The sequence below is a fragment of the Mus pahari genome, chromosome 23 (assembly GCF_900095145.1).
Source record: "Mus pahari chromosome 23, PAHARI_EIJ_v1.1, whole genome shotgun sequence".
Taxonomy (NCBI): domain Eukaryota; kingdom Metazoa; phylum Chordata; class Mammalia; order Rodentia; family Muridae; genus Mus; species Mus pahari.
This window is the reverse complement of record NC_034612.1, coordinates 28,004,782-28,027,220: the sequence shown is the minus strand read 5'-3', so window position 1 is coordinate 28,027,220 and position 22,439 is coordinate 28,004,782. Positions and strand designations below refer to the sequence as shown.

The following is a 22,439-nucleotide window of genomic DNA, read 5'->3' as shown; positions in this document are numbered from 1 at the left end:
AGGGACAGTTTGACATCTCCCTTTTCTGTTTTTTTTAAAAAATTCCTTTTGGGTTTTTCTCTTGTGTAGTTGCTATAGCCAAGACTTCAAGCACATATTAAATGCAGGAGAAAGAAGAAATGCTCTCAGTTTGTTTCCATTAATTTAATGTTGGCTACAGTTTTGTTGTATATTGTCTTTACTATTTTAAGGTAGTTTCCATCTATTCCTAAAGTGTCCAGACTAGAACTTTAATCAAGAAATCATTTTGAACTTTGTTCAATGATTTCAGTATTGAATGGAATGATTATGTAGTTTTTGTCCTTAAGTCTATTTATACAGTGTCTTACACTTATTGAGAATTGTGTATATTGAACCAATCTTGCATCTGAGATGATTTCCACTTGGTTATAGTGTATTATCTTCTTAAAGTGTTCTGTAACTCATCTTGAAAATATTTTGTCCAGAATTTTTGCTCTTACACCCATCAAATATGTGTCTTTATACAGTTTTTGTACCAGGATAATATCGACTTCATAGAATGAATTTGGCAATGGACCTTCACTTTCTACATCATGGAACAAGTTAAGAGGAATGGTATGAGATTGTTGAAAATCTGTTTGATCCCGTGATTTTCTTTGATGGAAGGATTTTGATTAGGACCTCATGACTTGTAATATATCTGGTGGATGATATGCATTTAGAAATCCCTTTATTTCTTTTGGGTTATCCAGATTTCCTGAGTACAGGTTTTCCACAGCAATGCCTAATGAACTTCTGGATTTCTTTGGAGTTGGTTATAACACTACCTTTTCATCTCTAATTTTGAAAATTTGTGTCTTCCCCCTCTTTCTTTTTGTCATATTGCCTAAGGGTTTCTTAATTTTGATTTTTTGAAAGAATCAGCTTGTTTTGGGTCATTTCATGTGTTTATTTGGGTGGATTTCAAAGTTTTGAAAATTAAAGAAGCTTGGGACAAAAGGACAAAAAGTTGTTTACCTTTTTTCAAGTTGACACAAACCTAGTCATATCCAGGAAGAGGGAATCACAGTTAAGGAATCGCTTCCACCAGAATGGTCTGTAGTCACCTCTGTGGGGGAATATTCTTGATTACTGTTTAATGTGGGACGTCCCAGACCACAGTAGGTAGTGTCACCTCTAGGGAGGTGTTTCTGGGTTTGATAGGAAAGGAAGCTGAAAGGCTGGAGAAAGTCTCAGTGGTGAAGAAAGCATTCTGTCCTCCCAGAGCACTCGAGTTAGTCCCAGGAAAAGAAAAGAAAAGAAAAGAAAAGAAAAGAAAAGAAAAAAAGAAAGAAGGCTGACCAAGCTACAAGGAGAAAGAAGGAAGCATTATTTAGCTGTGGGCTCTGCTTCAGTTGCTGTCTTCAGATATGTACCTTGACTTTCTGTCCTAACTTCCCTTCATGATGGACTCTAAGTTGTAATACAAAATGAACCTTTTCCCCAAGTTGTTTTTGGTCATTGTGGTTTTTCTTTTCTCTCTCTCTCTCTCTCTCTCTCTCTCTCTCTCTCTCTCTCTCTCCAATGACAGAAAGCAAACCAGGACAGAAATGCTGTAGGAGAAAGCCAATGATTTCACCTGAGTTTCTGATAAGAAGCAATAACCTTTGTACTCAGTGATAATAACACTGGCCTCATTTTTGGTCGATATTTCTTACTAAATGAATTCAAAGATTCAAACGGGCACACCCATGATTCTTTGCCAACTGCTAGTGTAGAGAGTACACTTGACTCAGAACTGTAGGTGTTTCCATTGGCTGCAAGTTCAGCCCCACCTGCTTTCCCTGTATTTAACTACTTCAGGGTGGCTTTCTTGAGTCATAAACAACTGGGCAGGGAAGGGAGTTCAGCAGGCTCAGCCCTGAAAGGTGCAGCACACAAAATTGAGAGTAAAACTTGGAGAGAGACTTGTTTAAAGAAAGCAGCAATGGACCTGATCCCAAACTTTTCCGTGGAAACCTGGATGCTCCTGGCTGCCAGCCTGGTCCTCCTCTACTTGTGAGTAAGCGGCCCAGGCTCCTCTTCTTAGTGATCAGGACTTGGGGGATGCGAATCAGATAATTCTTCCCTTTACTGGCTTGGAAAATCCAAAGAGAATATGGAAGGGACATTGAGTGTGGGATGTACAAAGAGTTAAGGTGCTGCTTTTGGTCCTATGGAAATCCCTCCTAGGGGATGAGTATACATTCCTCTTCTAAATTCCAATTTTTGTGGATAGGAGGTTTGAGTGACCTCAATTAGACCTGGGCTATTCTCTAGTTGAGTCTCACTTTTTCACCAGATTAATGACCCAGGGCCCAGTAAAGCAGGTTACAAAAAGCTGGTCACTGTGTTTGATGGAAGGCCTCTTCTTCAGGGTCTCAGGATTGTTGGTATTGTGGGGATGGGAAGAGCTTTTGTGTTGTCTTCACCTGTTTTCTCTGATGCAGGAAATGTGGAGTATTGCTCCATGTACACATGCCCAGTTTCTGTTTCATTGTCCCACCTTTAAGACTATTTTAACAATGCCCCTAGTATATTATGTTTGATCATTTTATTTTTGTGAGTGTTTTGCCTGCATATATGCATGCATGTGTACTACATGAGTGCTTGGTGCCCATGGATGTCAGCAAAAGATGGTTTGTCCCTTGGAATTGGAGTTACAGATGGCTGTGAGCCACCATGTGGATGCTGGGAATTGAACCCTGGTCCTCTGAAGAGCAAGAAGTGTTCTTAACCACTGAGCTACCTCTCTAGCTCCCATAAATGATGACTCTTTGGAGCAAAGAAGACCTGACTTTGATTCTTTCCCTTCACCATTTCCTGTCAATCCCCTAGCATAAGTATAGGGAGTCCCCCCTTCCCTGCTATGAAATCTACTGGCATCCTCAAAGGGTAGGAACTTTGAAACAGTTAGGATGTTAAATATTTTTCTCTAAGTTCCACTGGGGAACATCAGTGAAAACATCCGTCTCAGGACTACCTTTTAATGAGTAGATTCCTGTGAGGGGAGGAGAAAGGTTATCTTGAGTTCCATGATTAAAAGTATAGATGACTACCTCACCCAGCTCATTCTATGGCAGTGGTTCTCAGCTTGTGAAGTCTCAGTCCTTTTGAGGGTAATGAACCCTTTCACAAGAGTCACATATCAGACATCCTGAATATTAGATATTTACATCATGATTCATAACAGTAGCAAAATTACAGTTATGAAATTGCAATGAAATCATTTTATGGTTGTAGAGCATAGCAACAGGAGGAACTATATTAAAGAGTTACAACATTAGGAAGGATGAGAATTACTGCTCTAATCACCCCCACTTGTGATTGTGTGTGTGTGTGTGTATAAATCTGTGGGTAGTACAGACACACACACACACACACACACACACACACACACACACACACACACCCCATATTTGACTTCTGTCACCATTTGACTTTAAGAAAAGGTACACACTCACAATAATGTGAAAATGAAAAATTCAAACTTGGTTTTATTCTTTAAAGTGATAGTAAGTATTTAAGGTATTATGACAACACCTTTTCCACCTGATGATATTTTTACAATGAACTGAAATCTTTCATTGCCATTTATTCATCCCTAGAATTTATTTATGATAACCCCAGGACCTTCTTTCAAAAGGTTAAAGTGGGTCTGTTGCTTTCAATATTTGTGACAATTTTACAATAACTTCATCTGTTTATAATATTGCCAGGAATGTGAGCATAATGCATAAATGAATACATTGTATAGATTGCATGTATGCTTTAAAATAAACTTGGTTATTAGAAATTGAAGGTTTAAAATATTTTTATCAGTGTTTGATATACCTGTTTGTCAGGTCATGCTAATCCCTTAGTATAGGTGAGTAAGGAAGAGGGTAGGTCAGTGATGAAATAGAATACCTTCAGGTATGAGTTGGCAGGAAGTGGAGAATATTCCTCTTCTCTCAGGAGATAATTCTCAAATACACTTGTAGGGTATGGATCCCTTTGTAGATCACTAGAAGGACAGATGAATTGCATCCAATCAATTTCCTAAATAAAAGCAAGTGAAAGAAACAACAGATAAGAACTCACATGGACACTCAAACTCAAGTTACAGGCGCTTATTAATGATTAACTTTAGGATTTAGAGCACAAATGTTTTACTTGCCTTTTAAGATAACCTTTGTGGTCTTTGGGAGTCCCACAGAAAATTCAAGAGAAGTGAATACCAAAAATAGTAATTGCTGTTGGCTACATGTTGCCTCCTCTGTTTGAATTTTATGATGCCTGTATCCATGACTGGTGAGTCACAACAATATACAATCCCAATGTACTAGCTTTCTCTTTTGCTTCACAGATATGGAACTCATTCACATGGAATTTTTAAAAAGTTGAAAATTCCTGGGCCAAAACCTCTTCCTTTCTTGGGGACGATTCTTGCTTACCAGAAGGTGAGTGAGTGTTCCTTGAGGCCCCTATCTTGCTCCTTGCGGTTACCAAGACTGGCTTAGTTTCATTAATTCTCCTGAGTAGAAACTGAGGTAGAATTTCAGAAATCATTATTTGGCTTTGACCTGAAGCAAGATAAGTTTCCTCAAGGCTTTGCTGTTGGTCTTTGGAGAATCCTGTTTGGCACAGCTCAGCTCTCTGACATGTCAGTACTCATGCTGAGGACTTGATGTTTAGATTTGTGATCCTTTAAAGGCAATATCCTTCTATTCCACTCTTCCAATTTTCCCTTCTGTGAACCCCTCTCATAACATACTATGAATCACTGGAGACCTTTTAATATGTGTCTATATATGCTTCATGCTTATTTATTTGTCCTAGCAAGGGAAAGCTATGCTTTTGGAATTTTTATTTGCATATTTAACATTTACAACTGAAACTTAGCAGAAATTTTCTTTCTTATGCCTCAAAAGTGAAGACTCAAAGCAAGTATCTAATTTTCAATGTCATGTGTACAGGAGAAATATTATCCATTGCTTTGCTGTGTGTAGAAGTGGCATCTCCTTATCTTTCCACATTGAAAGGGAGCCACAAAGACAGATTCTCTTTATTAAATTTTTAAAAATATTTTTTAACATGTATGGCTTGCATACATGTTTGTATATGAGTGCCTGGTGCTGATGAAGGTGTCCCTCTGGGACTGCAATTGCAGAGAGCTGCCATGTTGGTACTAGGACTTGAACCCTAGTCTCCTGGAACAGGAGGCAATGCTCTTTACCACTGAGCTCTTTTTCAGCCCCCTCTGTTATTCTTATTCACCTGCCTTCTCACTTAGCAACTTACCTAAATGCTGTAAATGAAAAGAGGACAGTGGTTTCTTCAGTGTCTTAAATGCTATTATTAGTCTTCTAGGGAGAGGTCATGAGATAAATGAAAAAGAGGCTAAATAAGGAGATAAATGGATCTTATTGGTTTTCCCTTGGCTTCTGTCCCCCAACATGCCTATGGAAGGAACAATTCAGTGAGTTTGAGGGTTTTAAGGACAACGTAGAGAAGCAAAAGCTTTAGAGAGAGAGACAGGGTGTTAGCTTATTCATAGTGAAGAGTGAGCAGCTGAGCATGTGCAGTGCAGTTAGCAATTATTCACAACCAAGGGTGAGGTTTTTGTGCTTGTGCAATGTTGGGAGAAAATTTAGGATATTAATAACCCCAATTTCAAATACCTCTAGAACTTAACCTCCTTTCTACTCAAACACTTATGAATAAGAATGTCTATCTCACTGCCATTGAGGGATAGTTAGCCTGATTTTGTAAGAGTCAAACTGTGCCCCAATTAGAGATAAGAACACTATATTTAAAATAGTCATGGATTTTTATTTTATTTTTTACCTTTCTAGGGCTTCTGGGAATGTGACATACAATGTCATAAAAAATATGGGAAAATATGGGGGTAAGTATTATAGCAACATCTACTGGGTAGATTTGAAACATTTACAAAAGCTCACAGGATCTTGAGTGGAAGCGATGTATTATAAAGCTTTGTGGAGGCTTTTCCTATCAAAGGCCCCATATGTCTTCCAGTGTTATGATTCACAGATGGATTCTGGTTAAAACAGTTGTATGTTTTGATTTTTTCCTGGACTTGATGGTTCAGGAATGGTTCACTTGAGTTAGTCCAGTGTCTGGATATTTTACTCTTCCAATGTTCTCTTCTGTGTATCCCTCTAATAAAATATAAGGAATCACTCAATAACTTTAAATAGGTCTCTTTGTATCTCATATTTATTTATTTGTACTTTAGACCAAATTTATTTAAAAATTGAATCTAATATGTACTTTAAAGACTATGAGCTATCACAAAACATTGAAAACACAGCTATGTTTTCAAAATCCATCTTCTAAAAATGTATGTAGATTTTTATTCCATTCAAAAGTCTTATGATGCAAAGACTGCTCAGTAGAAACATGCATAAATATGTCTTCGACTTATTTGTCCTTGAATATGTCCTTGCTGTATTATTTGTCCTGGAGTCAGAGTCTTATGTAATCCAAGACAGTCTTGCTAGATATTAGCTGCTTAAGTATATCCTGGGGGGGGGGGAGGTAATATTTCTGTATAGTTGAAGCTGGCCTGGCCTTGAAATCCTGATCATTCTGCCTCTACTTCTTGAATGTTGGAATTATAATAGGCATGCACACACCACCATGTCAAGCTCATGATACTGACTTTAAAATTTTATTTATTTTTATTTTATTCATACAATTGTCTTACCTGCATGCACGTGTGTGTACCAGGTGCAGGCATGCATTCATTGCCTTAGAGGCCAAGTGTCAGATCCATTGGAACTGGAGTGGCAGATAGTTGTGAACCACCATGGGGGCTCTGGGAATCCCAGAACCTCTGGAATTACAAACATGATCTTAACCACCAAGTCATCTTCTCAGCTCCCTCATGATACTGACTCTTTACAGTAAGTGTGGGACATAGTCTCAGGACCATGTTCCCTGTAGACTAATGGAACTTGGTTAACTGCTGCAAAATGATCATCTATTATTAATAATAGTAATAATTAATAGGAGTCACTTAAGCTGTGCTACATGATCTTCTTTCTTCTTTGCTTATCTTTCTGGAAAAACTGTTGCTCATATTTCACCAATAAAATTCTAATGAATTTGAATGAATTATTCTATTTCAGGGCCACTGGAGGTTGGTTGGGAACATTGCAAGAGGTGCTAGCATGGTGCTCGGTGTCACACACATGCCTCTTTAACTTCTCTCACACATCTTTAGATGACTAAGGGCTGATCACAGGGTCTGCTGAGTAAATACAACCCATAAAGACCTTGTGATCCTTCTCAGAGCACACAGCTCATCCATTTGCACTTAAAATTCTCACCTTCGGTTTTCCATAGACTCAATATCCTTTTTTTTTTTGGTAATGCAATATTTTGAACATGCAAAATTATGAAAAACATTGTGTATAGGTAATATTCATGTATGCACTACCCAGACTTTACAGACATTCCAATTTAGTTCTAATCATCGTTTCTTTGTAGAGCTGTTTCATATTTGCCTCTTCCATGCATGAACTATATTACACTTCATTTCATAAGATGCTAGAGATCTGGGGTCAGAATCCCCAACTTGAACTAGGTGCTCATGTTGCTGTTTAACTAAGCATGTTGTTGTATAACCAAGGCAAGGATTATGTAACATCTGGATCAGATTCTGAGTTCCTGAGCACGCTTCCAGTTATAAAATCCATCTGATTGGGTTTAATCCTTTCTGCTTTGTCAATGCAGGTTGTATGATGGTCGACAGCCTGTGCTGGCTGTCACAGATCCAGACATAATCAAAACAGTGCTGGTGAAGGAATGTTATTCTACCTTCACAAACCGGCGGGTAGGCATCTATGTAAAATACCTTCACTTCTTTAGGGTAGATGTGTGTTTACATGCATGTGGTATATGTGCACATGTGCAGACGCACATACCTACACAATACAGGTCAGAGGAGAATATTGAATGTCCTGCTCTATTGCTCTCTGTATTCCCTTGAGACAAGGTCTTGAACTGAACCTGGAGCTAGGTTGTTAGTCAGCAAATACTGGCACTTTTCCTGTTTCTGCCCCTCAAAGGGCTGGGGTTAGAGGTGATCAGAGCCACATCTAGCTTTATTAAGTATGTGCTTTATATTAGAACCCAATTCCTTATGTTTATAAGCTAGTATTCTTTCTTACTGACCATCTTTCCAGAGCCCCATTTATATGGTAGTTTTTCTTTTATCATTGAGTAAATATAATTCATAGGGCATTGGCCCAAATGTACAACAAGCATCCACATTCTCTTCTTATTTTTTGACTTAATGGTGATGTTTTATATAACTGTAAACTTAGGATATTTTACGGCAGGAAATTTGCATGACCCATATATTTTATTCAGTATTAATTTTACATGCCTGTATTTGGTAGTGTGTGTGCACACAGGTGTGTAATTCCATGGATATTTTTTTTGTGTAGCTATGTAAATCACAGAATTGTTCCTTTATGGCAGTCTATTTGAGTTGCCACATGTAGCTTGCCTTTTTTTCTTAATTGGAAAATATTTTATCTTGTATTTCTATATCATTGTCATATATTTATTATACAATGGAGTAGGTTTTCTTGTGACCTTTTAAATTGTTTAGTTATTTTATATTTGTTTATATGTATGTATGTATGTATGTATGTATGTATGCTTATACATATGTGTGTAGGAGCCCACATTGGCCAGAAGAGGGTGCAGGATCCCTTAGAACTGTAGTTACTGATATTTATGAACTGAGAACCAAACTTCATTCCTCTGCAAGAACCGAAAGTCTTCTTAATTGCTGACCCTCTCTTCAGTTCCTATAACGTTCTGTTATATGTCTATAGTTAAAAGATCTGTTATCAATACTGATAGGCGAGACTCATGTGCTTAAATTTGTCTTTATTTGATATGATGATTTCCAGCCCCATCTGCTTTTCTGCGAATGATATAATGATATAATTTTATTCTTCTTTATGGCTGAACCAAACTCCTCTCTCTCTCTCTCTCTCTCTCTCTCTCTCTCTCTCTCTCACACACACACACACACACACACACACACACACACNCACACACACACACACACACACACACACACACACACACACACACTCACACATTACACACATTTTTGTAGTCTTGTGTTTGTGAGACTTGTATTTATGTGTCTGTACATGTGTGTGCCTATATGAAGCTATAGGGGGCAGAGGAGGATGTTAGATATCCTACACTGTTACTCTGCTGTTTTGGCTAGTCTGAAGGGCCAGTGAGTCATTGGTATCTGCCTCTCTCTGTTCCCTAACAGTGGGTAATAGGCACCTATTGCCTCAGTCAACATGTTCTAAAATGTGGCTGCTGCAGATTCAAACCCAGGTTCTCATGCTTGAATCTTACGTTCTGAGCCATCTCCTCAGCAGAGTGATTTGATCTGTTAATGCTTTATGTTTCTTCATTCCTTCAATTTTTGTTGATTTATTTTTTGAGCATTTTTATTGCTTTTGTTAAATTCATACCTAAAGTATTTTGTTTTCTTCATAATGATTGTGAAAGTCATTATACATTTAACGTTGTTTTCCATATTTTTCACATACTTTGCCAGTGTGCCTGAATTTTTGGGAATTGTCTCATTTGTAAGCTCTAGATGTTTGCTTGCTCATGTACCTTATGAATTCTCTAACTTGACATCTCTCTTATCTACATACTTATTATTATTATTATTATTATTATTATTATTATTATTATTATTTCTTAGCTCACTGTACTAGCTGTAGGCTCCAATACAATGTTGAACTTAACTTTAAAAGCATATAAACTTTAATCTTCCACAATTGGGCCCAATTTATTTTATTTTATTAAAGATTTTTAAAATTTATTTACAATCTACCCATTGTCCCCTTCCTAGTTCTCCCTCCCACAGTTCCTCATCCCATTCCTCCTCTCCCTGTTCCCACGAGGATGCTCCCCCACCACTAGGCTTTGCCCCTCCCGGAGGCCTCAAACTTTTCAAGGATTAGGTACATTTTCTCCCACCAAGGCCAGACCAGGCAATCCTCTGCTATATGTGTCTGGGGCCTCAGACCAGCTTGCGTACGCTGCCTGATTGGTGGCTTAATCTCTGGGAGCTCCCAGGGGTCTAGATTAGTTGAGACTGCTGGTCTTCATATGAGATCACCCTCCTCCTCAGCTTCTCCCATCCTTCCCCTAATTCAACCACAGGGATCCTAGATTTCAGTCCAATGATTGGGTGTAAGTACCTGTTTCTGTCTCAGTCAGCTGCTGGTTGGGCCTCTCAGAGGACAGCCCTGCTAGGCTCCTGTCTGTACGCACATCATAGCATCAGTAATAGTGTCAGGTCTTGGTGTCTCCCATGAGGTGGATCCCCAGTTGGGTGGGTAACTGGACTGCCTTTCCCTCAGTATTTTCTCTTTTTTTTGTCCCTGCAATTCTTTTAGACTAGGCCAGAGTTTTTTTGTTGTGGGTTGGAAACACCATCCCTCCTATTGAGGCTCTGTATGTCTACTGAAAGTGGACCCTTCAAGTTCCCTCTCCCTTTGTCGGGCCTTTCATCTATGGTCCCTCCCTTTGAGTCCTGAGAGTCTCTCACTTCCCAGGTCTCTGGTACTGTCTAGAGAGTCTCTCTACCTCATACCTTCTGAGGCTGCACATTTCCATTTATTTTAATGGCCCTCTGGGCTTCTCTCCTGCACCCCCGTACCTGATCATGTTCCCCTTTTACATTCCTCCTCACTTTTCCCACCCTGATCCCCCTCCCTCTGCTTTGCATGATTATTTTCTTTTCCCTACTAAGTGGGATTGAAGCATCCTCACTTGACCTTTCTGCTTGTTAAATTCTTAAATTCTGTGGGTTGTATCCTAGGTGTTCTGTACTTGTTGTTGTTGTTGTTGTTGTTTTTTGTACTCACTTATTAGTGAGTACATACCATGTATGTCCTTTGGGGTCTGGGTTACTTCACCCAGGATGACATTTCCTAGTTCCATCAATTTGACTGCAATAGATGATGTCCTCGTTTTTAATAGCTGAATAGTATTACATTGTGTAAATGCACATTTTATGTATTCATTCTTCCATTGTGGGATATCTGGGTTGTTTCCAGATTTTGGCTGCTATAAATAAGGTTGTTATGAACATTGTGGAGAATGTCCCTTTGATATGGTGGGGCATCTTTTAGGTATATGCCCATGGTTGGTATAGCTGCGTCTTCGGCCAGGTATATTCCCAATTTTCTGAGGAACTGCTAGTTTGATTTCCAGAGTGTTGGTACCAGTTTGCAATTCCACTGGCAGTGGAGGAATGTTTCTCTTTCTCCACTTCCTTGCCAACATGTTCTGTCACCTGAGTTTTTTATTGTAGCTATTCTGATTGGTGTAAAGTGGAATCTCAAGGCAGTTTTGATTTGCATGTCCCTCCCTGATGACTAAGGACGTTGAACAATTTTAACTGCTACTCCTAAGTTTTTGTGACTTTCTGTGCAACACATAGACCTAAATTTTTTTGTTGAATTTGTTAATTGTACATGCTAGAGGAGCTAAGCATTATATTGAAATGCATGCATATTGATACATTGATCAACTCAAGCCAACTTTTATTAAACCTCCACAACCCAAACCACCCCCTCTATATCCAGCCTCCTAGGGAGTAAGTCATTTGAAACATACATTTTCTGGACCATTTAATGACATTATAATTCTAAATAATTTGTAAGCCTGTCAACTTTTTTTCACAACTGCAGAGATTTCTAAACCTTTATATGACAACATCTTTTTTGCTCCTAATTCTAGAGCTTTGGTCCAGTGGGGATTTTGAAAAAAGCCATCTCTATATCTGAGAATGAAGAATGGAAGAGAATCCGAGCCCTGCTGTCTCCAACCTTCACGAGTGGGAAGCTCAAGGAGGTAACCTTTTTATTGTTGGAAACATGAATAACAGATTTGGGGACAAGTAAGGCAGAAGATCACAGTCCCTTTACAAGCAGTGTCCTCTGATTCAAAACTTCCTAACAATGGCCTTATATGTTAATGTGACTTCTAGCTTTGTCCTTGGAAAAGCTGTGTCCACTGGGAATTGAGTCCTTCCCTCACTCTGCATGAATTTTGTTTTGTGTGCAGATGTTCCCCATCATTAACCAGTATACAGATGTGTTGGTGAGAAACATGAGGCAGGGATTAGGAGAAGGAAAGCCCACCAGCATAAAAGAGTAAGTACTAGCACAGGCGTTGAATGCTGGGTTGTTATATTAGTTACTTTCTTGTTGCTGTGACAAAATATTCTAACAAAAGCAACTGAAGGAAGAAATGTTTCATTTTGGTTGTGGTTCCAGGGAGATACAGTCTCCTGGCAGAAAGACTTTGTGGCAAGAGCAGGAGGCTACCTGATCACACTGTATCTACAATAGAAGGGAGGAATTATGGCCAGACTATATCAAGATCTGCCCAAAGTGACTTGCTTTCAATGAGTCTCTACCTCCAAAAGTTGCCATATTTTTCCCAGACTGTGGCACTATCTTGGGACTAAGTATTCAAACACACAATCCTTTGGTGGGATATGCACATTCAAATCATAACAGTAGCGCTAGGAGACTCCATAATTATCTACTGGGGAGTTGAAGTTCCCATTGTTAAGTCATTTATTGAAGTCATTCCAGGACTAGTCAAAAGTGGGTTGTATGGTGTTACCACTGATTACAACAGCTCAGACTATGACTGGAGTTGAGATCAAAGGAAACTGGAGACATCCCTGTCACAGCATTAGGACTGTAATGGGCCACTCTGGAAAGGGGTGTCTCTTATGAGAAAGTAGAGTGCCTGGTCAAGAATGAGTCTCACCTCTGTATTCAGGATTCATTATTAACTTGTCTATTCCATGTAATTATTGAAATTCTAGAAAAAGATAGTTTAGAAAGAAGGAACATTATCTAAACAAAGTTGTTAGTGTGGATTTAATAGAAAAAAGTGGAGAAAGTACTTGGCACATATTAGGATGCTGTGTGTATACCAGGAAAGTTAAAACATCAAACCACTTATGTTCTATCAGACTTTTTGGGACTATCAGTAAAATAGAAACTATTTCTTTGGGCTGTCAAGATAGTTCTGTGGGTTAGGGTACTTGCCACCTGAGTTAGAGCTCTGGGAATGGGAGAGAATTGACATCCACAATAAAGAACAAAATAAAATGAGCATGCTTAGTATTTAGCTTATCCTTCTCACACTTACACAGTGCAGAACGAAATCCAGGGAATGCTGCCACTCATAGTGGAAGATTGTGTCTTTCAACATCAATTAACACAATCAAATTAAACCATCGTAGGCCTGTCCAACTGGTAGAAACTATTCCTCTTCCCCAGTGACAGTAGATTATGTCATTTTAATAATTAAAGCTCACAGTCATAGATACTATTCATGTAATACCACATCACAAAGATAGGCACAACACTGTCACCTGACAAGCTTCTCATAAGTGAGTGTGACAGAAGCAAGGATATGGTAGACAGGGTTTCTGTATGACCTTCTGACTATCTTGGCTGGACATGTGAATTTACTACTGCTTCATACTTTATATATCTTAGCTAGACCAAGAAGATGTCTAATAGTTACTTTCCATTTCTCTTCAGCATCTTTGGGGCCTACAGCATGGATGTGATCACAGCCACCTCATTTGGAGTGAATGTTGATTCCCTCAACAACCCACAGGATCCTTTTGTGGAAAAAATCAAGAAGCTTTTAAAATTTGATATCTTTGATCCACTGTTCCTCTCAGTGAGTACGTAACCTAATGTTTCATTCTTTGTCTTTTTAAGCAACAGTGTAGTGAAAGATAATCCACATATTTTGTAAGTAGCCCACTTAAACAGGCCAGTATTTGCTTTTCAGTATATTTAAAGTATTTCCAGCCATCAATGTTATCTGTGGAACATCTTTCTCACTCTAGGAACTCTGTACTTCTAATAACCTCACCTCCCTCATTCATAAGCCGCAAGTAAGTCTACTTTCTAGTTGTGTAGATTTGCCTATTCTGAACAGTTTACAAGAATATAATTGTACAATCACCTTTTGTGTCTGGCTTCCAAATTAGTATGCTTTAAGTTCATGCATCTTGAAGTGAGTATTAGTACTTAATTTTTTTCTATGGCAGAATCTCATCCCACTGTAAGGACATGATGTGTTCTATTTACTTGTGACTGATGGTTATTTAGAATGCTTTGACCTTTTGGCTGTTGGGAACCGTGCTGCTATGAATACTTGTACACACATTTGTGTCTGAACAAGTTTTAAGTTGTTTTTGATGTATACTTGAGAAGAAGTGCTAGGTTGCATAGTAATATCTAATATAGAGTACTGAAGGAACTGTGTTTTGTCACAAAAGGGTGTTGGCTTTTCTCAAAGATTGCATTTGTTCATCTGTTTTGCTCATTTTTAATTTGTATTGATATGTTCAGTTGTATAGAAGAGTATCCTTGAGGTGAATCATATCTAGTTAGTGTAATAAAGCTCTTTTATAGTCACTAATATTGTGTTGAAAATTTTCTTTTTACATATTTACAAGTGTTGTTTATGTGTAGTTTTCATGTGAGATTTCTGTCTGGTCTTAATATTAGGGGCACTACTTGTCTTACATAGAATTTTGGAGATAATTTTATATATGTCTTTCTATATTTTGGAAGTGTTTGGGAAGAAATGGTATATACTTTTCTTTAAGCATTTGGTAAAATTCAGCACTGAAACCTTCTGGTCTTAGGCTTCCTTAGCATGTTTTTTAAAAACAGGGATAGTTTTAATTCTGTACATAAGGCAAGGTAGGAGGAGGTAAAGATTCAATATGATCCAGGAACACATTTATAATCTCATTTTATCATAGCTCTCCATTTACTCTAGACTGTGAGAGATGCTATTGGTCTCTATGTATTTTCTGTGCAACATATAACCTCTTATGCCACAGGTCTTTTATGCATGATATGCATTTCTTTTTGAGTCAGCTCCTATGGTTTGTGAACTTCTAGGAATTTGTACATTCTAGCTAAGTTACATAATTGAGGCTGTTGTTCTAGCCCTCCATTTATTAATAGAATCCCTTTATATGTCCTTATATTTTTCATAACATTATTCCCCTCCCATTTCACTATGCATGCTAGTATTCTGAGTCATCACTATTTCTAGAACAATCCCAGCTAACACTTTGCTAACCCTGAAGATATTGTCACAGAATCATCTTTGTTTTCTTTTCTTCTTCTTCTTCTTCTTCTTTTTTTTTTTTTTTTTTTTTTTGTTTTTTCGAGACAGGGTTTCTCTGTGTAGCCCTGGCTGTCCTGGAACTCACTCTGTAGACCAGGCTGGCCNTTTTTTCGAGACAGGGTTTCTCTGTGTAGCCCTGGCTGTCCTGGAACTCACTCTGTAGACCAGGCTGGCCTCGAACTCAGAAATCCACCTGCCTCACTCAGAAATCCTCCTGAGTGCTGGGATTAAAGGCGTGCGCCACCACACCCAGCTTCATCTTTGTTTTCATTGATTTCCTTCATGCTTTTTATTTCATTCATTTGCACTTTGGTTGGTAGTATCCAGTCTTTCTGCCTGTATTGTGTTTTCTCTTTTCTTTTAGTGGCACATGCTAGAAAGTGTTGTCATGTGAGACCAGCTTTTCTTCTGAGTATTGTATTTCCTCCATCTTACAAAAACCTTTTTTTCTTTTTTTGGGTTTTTGGTTAAAGTTATCATCATCATCATCATCATCATCATCATCATCATTATTGTGTGTACATATATTCATTTTTGGGCAGGTACTTGTATATATGGGTGCACATAAGTATACAGAGGTAAACCTCAGAAGAAAACCTCAGGTGTCTGCTACCTTTTGTTCAGGCTCTATCACTGGCCTGGATCTTCACCAGGAAGAAGGATGGCTTAAGTGGCCATCAAGCTTACGGAATTCATTCTCTTTGCCTCTCATGACCATTCTGAGCCAATGCATATGCCCTTAACATGGGTTGTAAGAACTGAACACAAGATTCTCATGTTTGAAAGGCAAGCAAGTTACCCATTAATCCATCTCTTTACCCTCTAAAGCTCTTTCCTGAATACCTTGATTAAGCGCAGCACTGGGCTAAAGCCTGATTTATCAAAAAACCAAATCAAGTCAAACCAACAACAAACCCCACAAACCTCAGTCCTCCTTAGTCCAACATGTAAAATGTGAGAAATAAAGGAATTTAACCCTGAAACTATGTGGCAAGAATGATTTATATCACTTCTATGTTGGTGGCCATACACTGACATACCCTTTTCCAGCAAGTGCTCTGGAACCTGAGCAAGAGAGGATGTGTCTCAATGGGGATCCTGATTACTTACTGTCCCGATTGGCAGAATGTGTGTAACTGCTCCAGGTAGATTTTTGTGTTTTCACCATGGTTTCTCTTTTTCCCCCCCTCTAGCACTCTTTCCATTCCTTACCCCAGTATTTGATGCACTAAATGTCTCCTTGTTTCCAAGAGATGTCATAAGTTTTTTTAAAACTTCAGTAGAACGAATGAAAGAGAATCGCATGAAAGAGAAAGAAAAGGTAATAACTGATCACAAGAGGGCTAATGTATTTCCAATTCTCTTTATAAAACAAATATGCATGTACACACACACACACACACACACACACACACACACACTTCCTCTGTATCTTTAAAAGTTAGATAGAGGATTGCAGGTTAAGGATAGGAGAATTTGGATATTTTAAAAAGAGTGAAGAGTAGAGATTGGGAATAGAGAAATAAAATGAACCAGATAAAGTATTTACAATTAAATGATATTCCTGATGTAAAATAAATATTTTTTAAGGCAAGAATTTCACCGCATGCCAGGAAAAAAGAGATATTTTGCATATAATTTGTGGGGAGTAAGTTAGGGGAATTATGAAAACTCTACAGATGTATGTTAAAAAATTAAAATTTGTTATTTTCATAGTGCCAGGGATAAAAACAAGACCCTTGCACATGGTTAACAAACGTGTCATCCTTGAACAATGATCCAAGTTACCCTGCATATTGCTTAGTCTTATTCTAGAGCTGCATATTGGGAACAGGGTTTATGATTTGATGTTGGATCCGGAGACCCCAATCAGAGCAACCATTATTAATGGCTTATTTTTTCAAGGATTAAGTCTTCTGTGATCTTAGTCTACATCAAAAGAAAAAGATGAGCAAAACAATAAAATTGGAACTCCCATATGCTAGTCATATAAAGATATAAGCTTGTGGGAGACATCTGTTCTCCTGTGCTTATTGAGTCCATTTAAAAAAATTCCAAAAGATATAGAGGAGTGGACTTTGAAAGTTCTTATCATGAATGAGTAATGGATTTTGAGAAAAATATGTTTAACCTGATTTAAGCAACATTTATTTTATGCATGTATCAAATTATCAGTTCATTCAGTTGTCATGTACATTTTTAAATGTATCAGTAAATGTAAATTAAAAAAATAGACAAAATTCAACACTTCCCTTTACTATAAGGACAATGATTCTGCTTAAACACTTCTTTCCAGACACTTTCTTTAAATACCTGAACCTCACACTGGCAAGAAGTCACTTCACTTTCATGCGTATCATTTTACACATTTTCAAAAAAGTATTTTTTTCCTACCTGTGCCAGTTTAGTCTGCTTTATTTTTAATTTTTGTTGTTTCGAGACACAGTCTTGCTATAGAGCCTAGGTTTGCTTCTCTCAGTGACTCTGCTTTTGGAGTTGTGATTACAGGTGTATGCTAATAAATCTGGCTGGTCTGAATTAAGTTTGAGCTCCTCCTGACCTGGAGTGCCAGAGTGCTTCTCTGGGTAATCTGACTTTGGTGCATACAAATCGACTTAAATTACTAAAAGTAATTTATGGATCCCATAAATCACTGATGGGATCTGCAAATGGAATGAGTTTCATCTATAAGGACAATAGTTTGAGATTGAGATAGAAAGATACAAGATTGAAGCCCTCTTCTTCCTGTGTAAACATAAATGTGAAGGGAAGGGGCTGACCAGGGCTGTTTAGAACCCAGAGAACTCAGATTCTGTAAAAGACAGGAGGGACCAAAGTTATTGGGCACAGAGCCAGTGTTCACTCAGGAAAGTGGTCTGTTCTCCAAGGTGTATATATGTATATTTTTGTTTATCTTTGACTTTGGGAACCACATCCAGATTTCTGGACTGGTTGCTAGTTCTGAACTTTGTGACCCACCCTGACCTCTCAGCTGACCTTACATCTCTCAAAATAATTTTCTTTCAGCAAAGAGTGGATTTTCTTCAGCTGATGATAAACTCCCAGAATTACAACACCAAAGAATCTCATAAAGGTAAGCAAGGATGTTTCATGATTAATGATGAGGAACCTCAGAGTTGGGAGTTCTAGAAACATGCAGCAAGCTTTTCAAGTAGACGAATATATCTCCAAATTGAAAACAAACAATTACAACTTTTCCAAACCCAACCCAACCCAACCCAACCCAACCCAACCCAACCCAACCCAACCCAACCCAACTCAACCTGTAGATGTAGACAGTATATACAGGAGCCAGAAGAATATTACAGAAGCACAGGATCATTACTTTGTTCAAAGACTCAAGGTCATGTGCTTCAGGTCTGGAGGTCATCAGTGGTCTCTGGATCTTGTACCACAGAACAAATACCATCTTAGCCTCATCTAGACTCACTGAGTTAGAAGCTATCCTGGAGATTTGCATCTAGATATCAGTGAGCAGGCATAGCCCCATAGGGGAGATGGTCACTGGAAATACAGGGTGCTAGTCTACCCAGTACTTGATTTACAGTCAAGCTTTAGTTTCTTGTATAGTTGATAAGGAAAATGTGGAGAAAGATTTGGTACGAAGCATGTATACAATTCTTCTTCACAGTTTTTCACTTACTCATTTTCCATCATGGATGGCTTTTGAGGAATCCATTACTGTGATAGTTGAAGAAAGATGGCTTTCTAATTCCACTGTGTCCCATGCAGCTATGAGTGATGTTCCATGTAATAGAGGGACAAGCTGCCTGCTTTCTTGGTTTCATTTAGAAAGTAGTTAACAAGGTTTAGAGAAATTATAGACATATCATCAATTTCCACTGAATATATACATGCTTTTATATATTCCCACCCCCTTATATGCATGACCTCACATTCTTTTTAGAATACATCTTAGAAACTCACTTATTTTGATTGTGTTTGTATATGGGCATGCACATGCAATGATGTGAGTGTGATACTTAGAGGAAAACTTGCATTAGACTGTCCTCTCCTTTCACCCTATGGGTTCATGGAATGGAAGTCAGTTCATTGGGCTTGACTTTTTATCTGCTGAGCCATCTTGCTGGACCATCATGCCCTCCATTTTTATTTTAATCAATCAATCAATCAATCAATCAATCAATCAATCAATCAATCAATCAATCAACTTTATATCCCAATATCAGCTCCCCTCTCCTACTAGTTCCCTCCTCTTTCAGTTCCTCCCCCAATTTCTCCTCTTTCTCTTTTGAGAGTGGAGAGCACTCCCCTCCATCACATCACCTTGGCAAATCACGTAACTGCAGGAGTAGGTACATCTTCTTTCACTGATGCCAGACAAGACAGTTGAGATTTAGGAATAGCTCCTGCTCCAGTTGTTGGGGGACTCATATGAAGACCAAGCTTCATATCTACTACATATTTGCAGCAGTGTGTGTGTGTGTGTGTGTGTGTGTGTGTGTGTGTGTGTGTGTCTGTGTGAGATAGGTCCAGGCTATGTTTGCTTTTGGGATGGTGGTTCAGTCTTTGGGAGTCCCCAAGGGTTCATGTTAGTTGACTCTGTTTGTCTTCCTGTAGAGTCCCTATCTTTTTTGGGTCCCTCAATCCTTCCCCTACCTCTTCCATAAGACTCCCTGAACTCCTTCTATTGTGGGTCTCTGCATCCATTTTGGTCAGCTGTCATGTGGACCTCTCAGAGGACAGTTATGCTAGGATCTTGCCTGTAAGCATAACACTACCATTAATAGTGTGAGGGATTGGTTCTTGCCCATAGGATGGGTTTCAAGTTGGGCCAGTCATTGTTGGACATTTCCTCCCTCTTTTCTCTATCTTTGTCTCTGCACATCTTGAAGGCAGGGCGTATTTTTGGTAGAAGGTTTTGTGGTGGGTTGCTGTCCTTATCTCGCCACTGGGAGTCCTGCCTGGTTACAGGAAGTTGCATCTTCAGGATCCATATCCTCAACTTCTAGGAGTTTCAGCTAGACTCACCTTTGTAGACACCATGGGGCCTCCCCACCCCAATCTCAGATCTCTTGCATGTCCTAGAAATGCCTAACCCCTGCCAATTTCCATTCTCTCTCTCCCCTGCTATCACAAAATATGATCCCTCTATCTGCTCTGCTTCCCTCTCCATCCCCTCTCCCACCCAGTTCCCTCCCTCCATCTACCTCTTATATTTATTTTATTTCCCCTTCTGAGAAAGATTCAGCCAGCCTCCCTTGGACACTCCCTGTTATTTAGCTTCTTTGGGTCTGTGGATTGTAGTTTGACTATCCTGTACTTTGTGGCTAATATCCACTTATAAGTGTCTACACACTATGCATGTCCTTTTTGGTTTGGGTTACCTTAATCAGGATGATATTTTCTAGTTTCATCCATTTACCTACAAAGTTAATTATATCCTTGCTTTTAATAGTTGAGTAATACTCTAGTGTGTAGATGTAGCACATTTTCTTTATCCATTCTTTAATTAAAGGACATCTACGTTGTTTCCAGTTTCTGGCTATTATGAATAAAGCTGCTATGAATAGGGGTTGAGCAAGTATACTTGTGGATGGTGGAGTATCTATTGGGTATATGCCTAGGATCAGTATAACTTAGTCTTGAGGTAGACCTACTTGCAAATTTCTCAGAAACCACCAGATTGATTTCCAGAGTGATTATACACGTTTACACACCCACCAAACCACCAGATTGATTTCCAGAGTGATTGTACACGTTTGCACACCCACCAGCAATGAGGAGTGTTCCCTTGCTTCACATTCTTACCAGCATGTCAGCGTATGCTGTTCCTTGAGATTTTTAAAAACTTGTATTTAATTTTTAATTCATTTTTTACACTCTGTATTCCTTTTCCGCCCCATCCACCCTCTGACTGCTCCACATTCTACACCTCCTCCCCACCCCACTCCATCTCCATGTGAATGCCCCCATCCACCACCCCACCTGCCCTCTAAACTCTCTGGGGCCTCCAGTTTCTTGAGAGTTAGGTGTATCATTTCTGAATGAACAGGGACTCGGAACTGTATGCGTGTTGGGGGGAATTTCATTGAATCTCTAGATTGCTTTTGGTAAAATGGATATTTTCACTATGTTAGTCCCACTGATCTATGAACATGGGCCATCTTTCCATTTTCTGATACCTTCTTCAATTTCTTTCTTCAGAGACTTTAAGTTCTTATTATATAGGTCTTTCACTTGCTTGGTTAGAGTTACACCAAGATATTTTATATTATTTGTGGCTATTGTGAAGGGTATTGTTTCCTATTTTCTTTCTCAGAAAATTTATTGCTTGTATAAAGGAGGGCTACTGATTTTTTGACACTCTCCCATTTTTAATATTAATGAATGGAGTGTGCTTGTTATGAGCACTGAACTTACATGTTCATATTATCACTAAAAGATCATAGTTACAGTTAGGGTTTGTTCTTGGCCTTGTCCATTTTGTGGATTTGACAAATGTGTACTGATAGACCACACCAGAGCAACACACATAGTGTTTGGTGTCATTTCCACATCTTTATAAACCATCTTCCTTCTTTCTGTTGCAAGATATTTCAGGTTTATGCTAAGTTTTTCCATACAGGCCTGATATCAGATTCACTCAAAGTTTCCAATTTCAGTGTGAAATGAAATTTCAACATGGGATTTAGATGTAATTATTCTCCATGTATAAGATGGAATTCTTTCCATGTACAAAATTATGAAAATAAAGTATGAATCCATAGAACATAGAAAAGCATTTCTTGTTTGGTTTTTTGATAAATCAGGCTTTAGTCCAGTGCTGCAGTTAATCAAGGTGATTAAGAAAACTTTGGGTGGGGGAGAAATGGTTCAGTGGGTAATGTGCTTGCTTTACCAATGTGAGTACAGTGGCTCAGAATGGCACCATGAGAGGTAGAGTGTGCTTTCTCTGTGTGTGCTATATGAATGTGTATATACATGTTTGCTGGTGTGTAGACCCACAGATGCGCACATGTTTATGGAGGCCTATGGTTGATGTCAGGGATCATGCTCGGTTGCTATTCTATCTTAATTCTGGAAGCAACCCATTTCAATCCCTTGTCAGACCAGTGTGAGAATGAAGCCCCCTGCAGTGTGACTCTGAATTGCTTTTTCATAATCTTTTTTTTTTTAGATTTATTTATTTATTATATGTAAGTACACTGTAGCTGTCTTCA

General features: G+C 38.6%; 1 protein-coding gene across 1 annotated transcript in view; it reads left to right on the top strand.

The window, feature by feature from the left end:
- Positions 1 to 1,805: 1,805 nt before the first annotated feature.
- LOC110313181 (cytochrome P450 3A13) overlaps positions 1,806 to 22,439 on the top strand; it is a 27,955-nt gene continuing 7,321 nt past the window's right edge. Inside the window, 9 exon segments of the mRNA XM_029533652.1 lie at positions 1,806 to 1,998; positions 4,328 to 4,421; positions 5,817 to 5,869; positions 7,723 to 7,822; positions 11,788 to 11,901; positions 12,115 to 12,203; positions 13,617 to 13,765; positions 16,428 to 16,555; positions 18,262 to 18,328. Coding sequence (XP_029389512.1) covers positions 1,928 to 1,998; positions 4,328 to 4,421; positions 5,817 to 5,869; positions 7,723 to 7,822; positions 11,788 to 11,901; positions 12,115 to 12,203; positions 13,617 to 13,765; positions 16,428 to 16,555; positions 18,262 to 18,328 — 865 coding nt within the window. The 5' untranslated portion in view covers positions 1,806 to 1,927.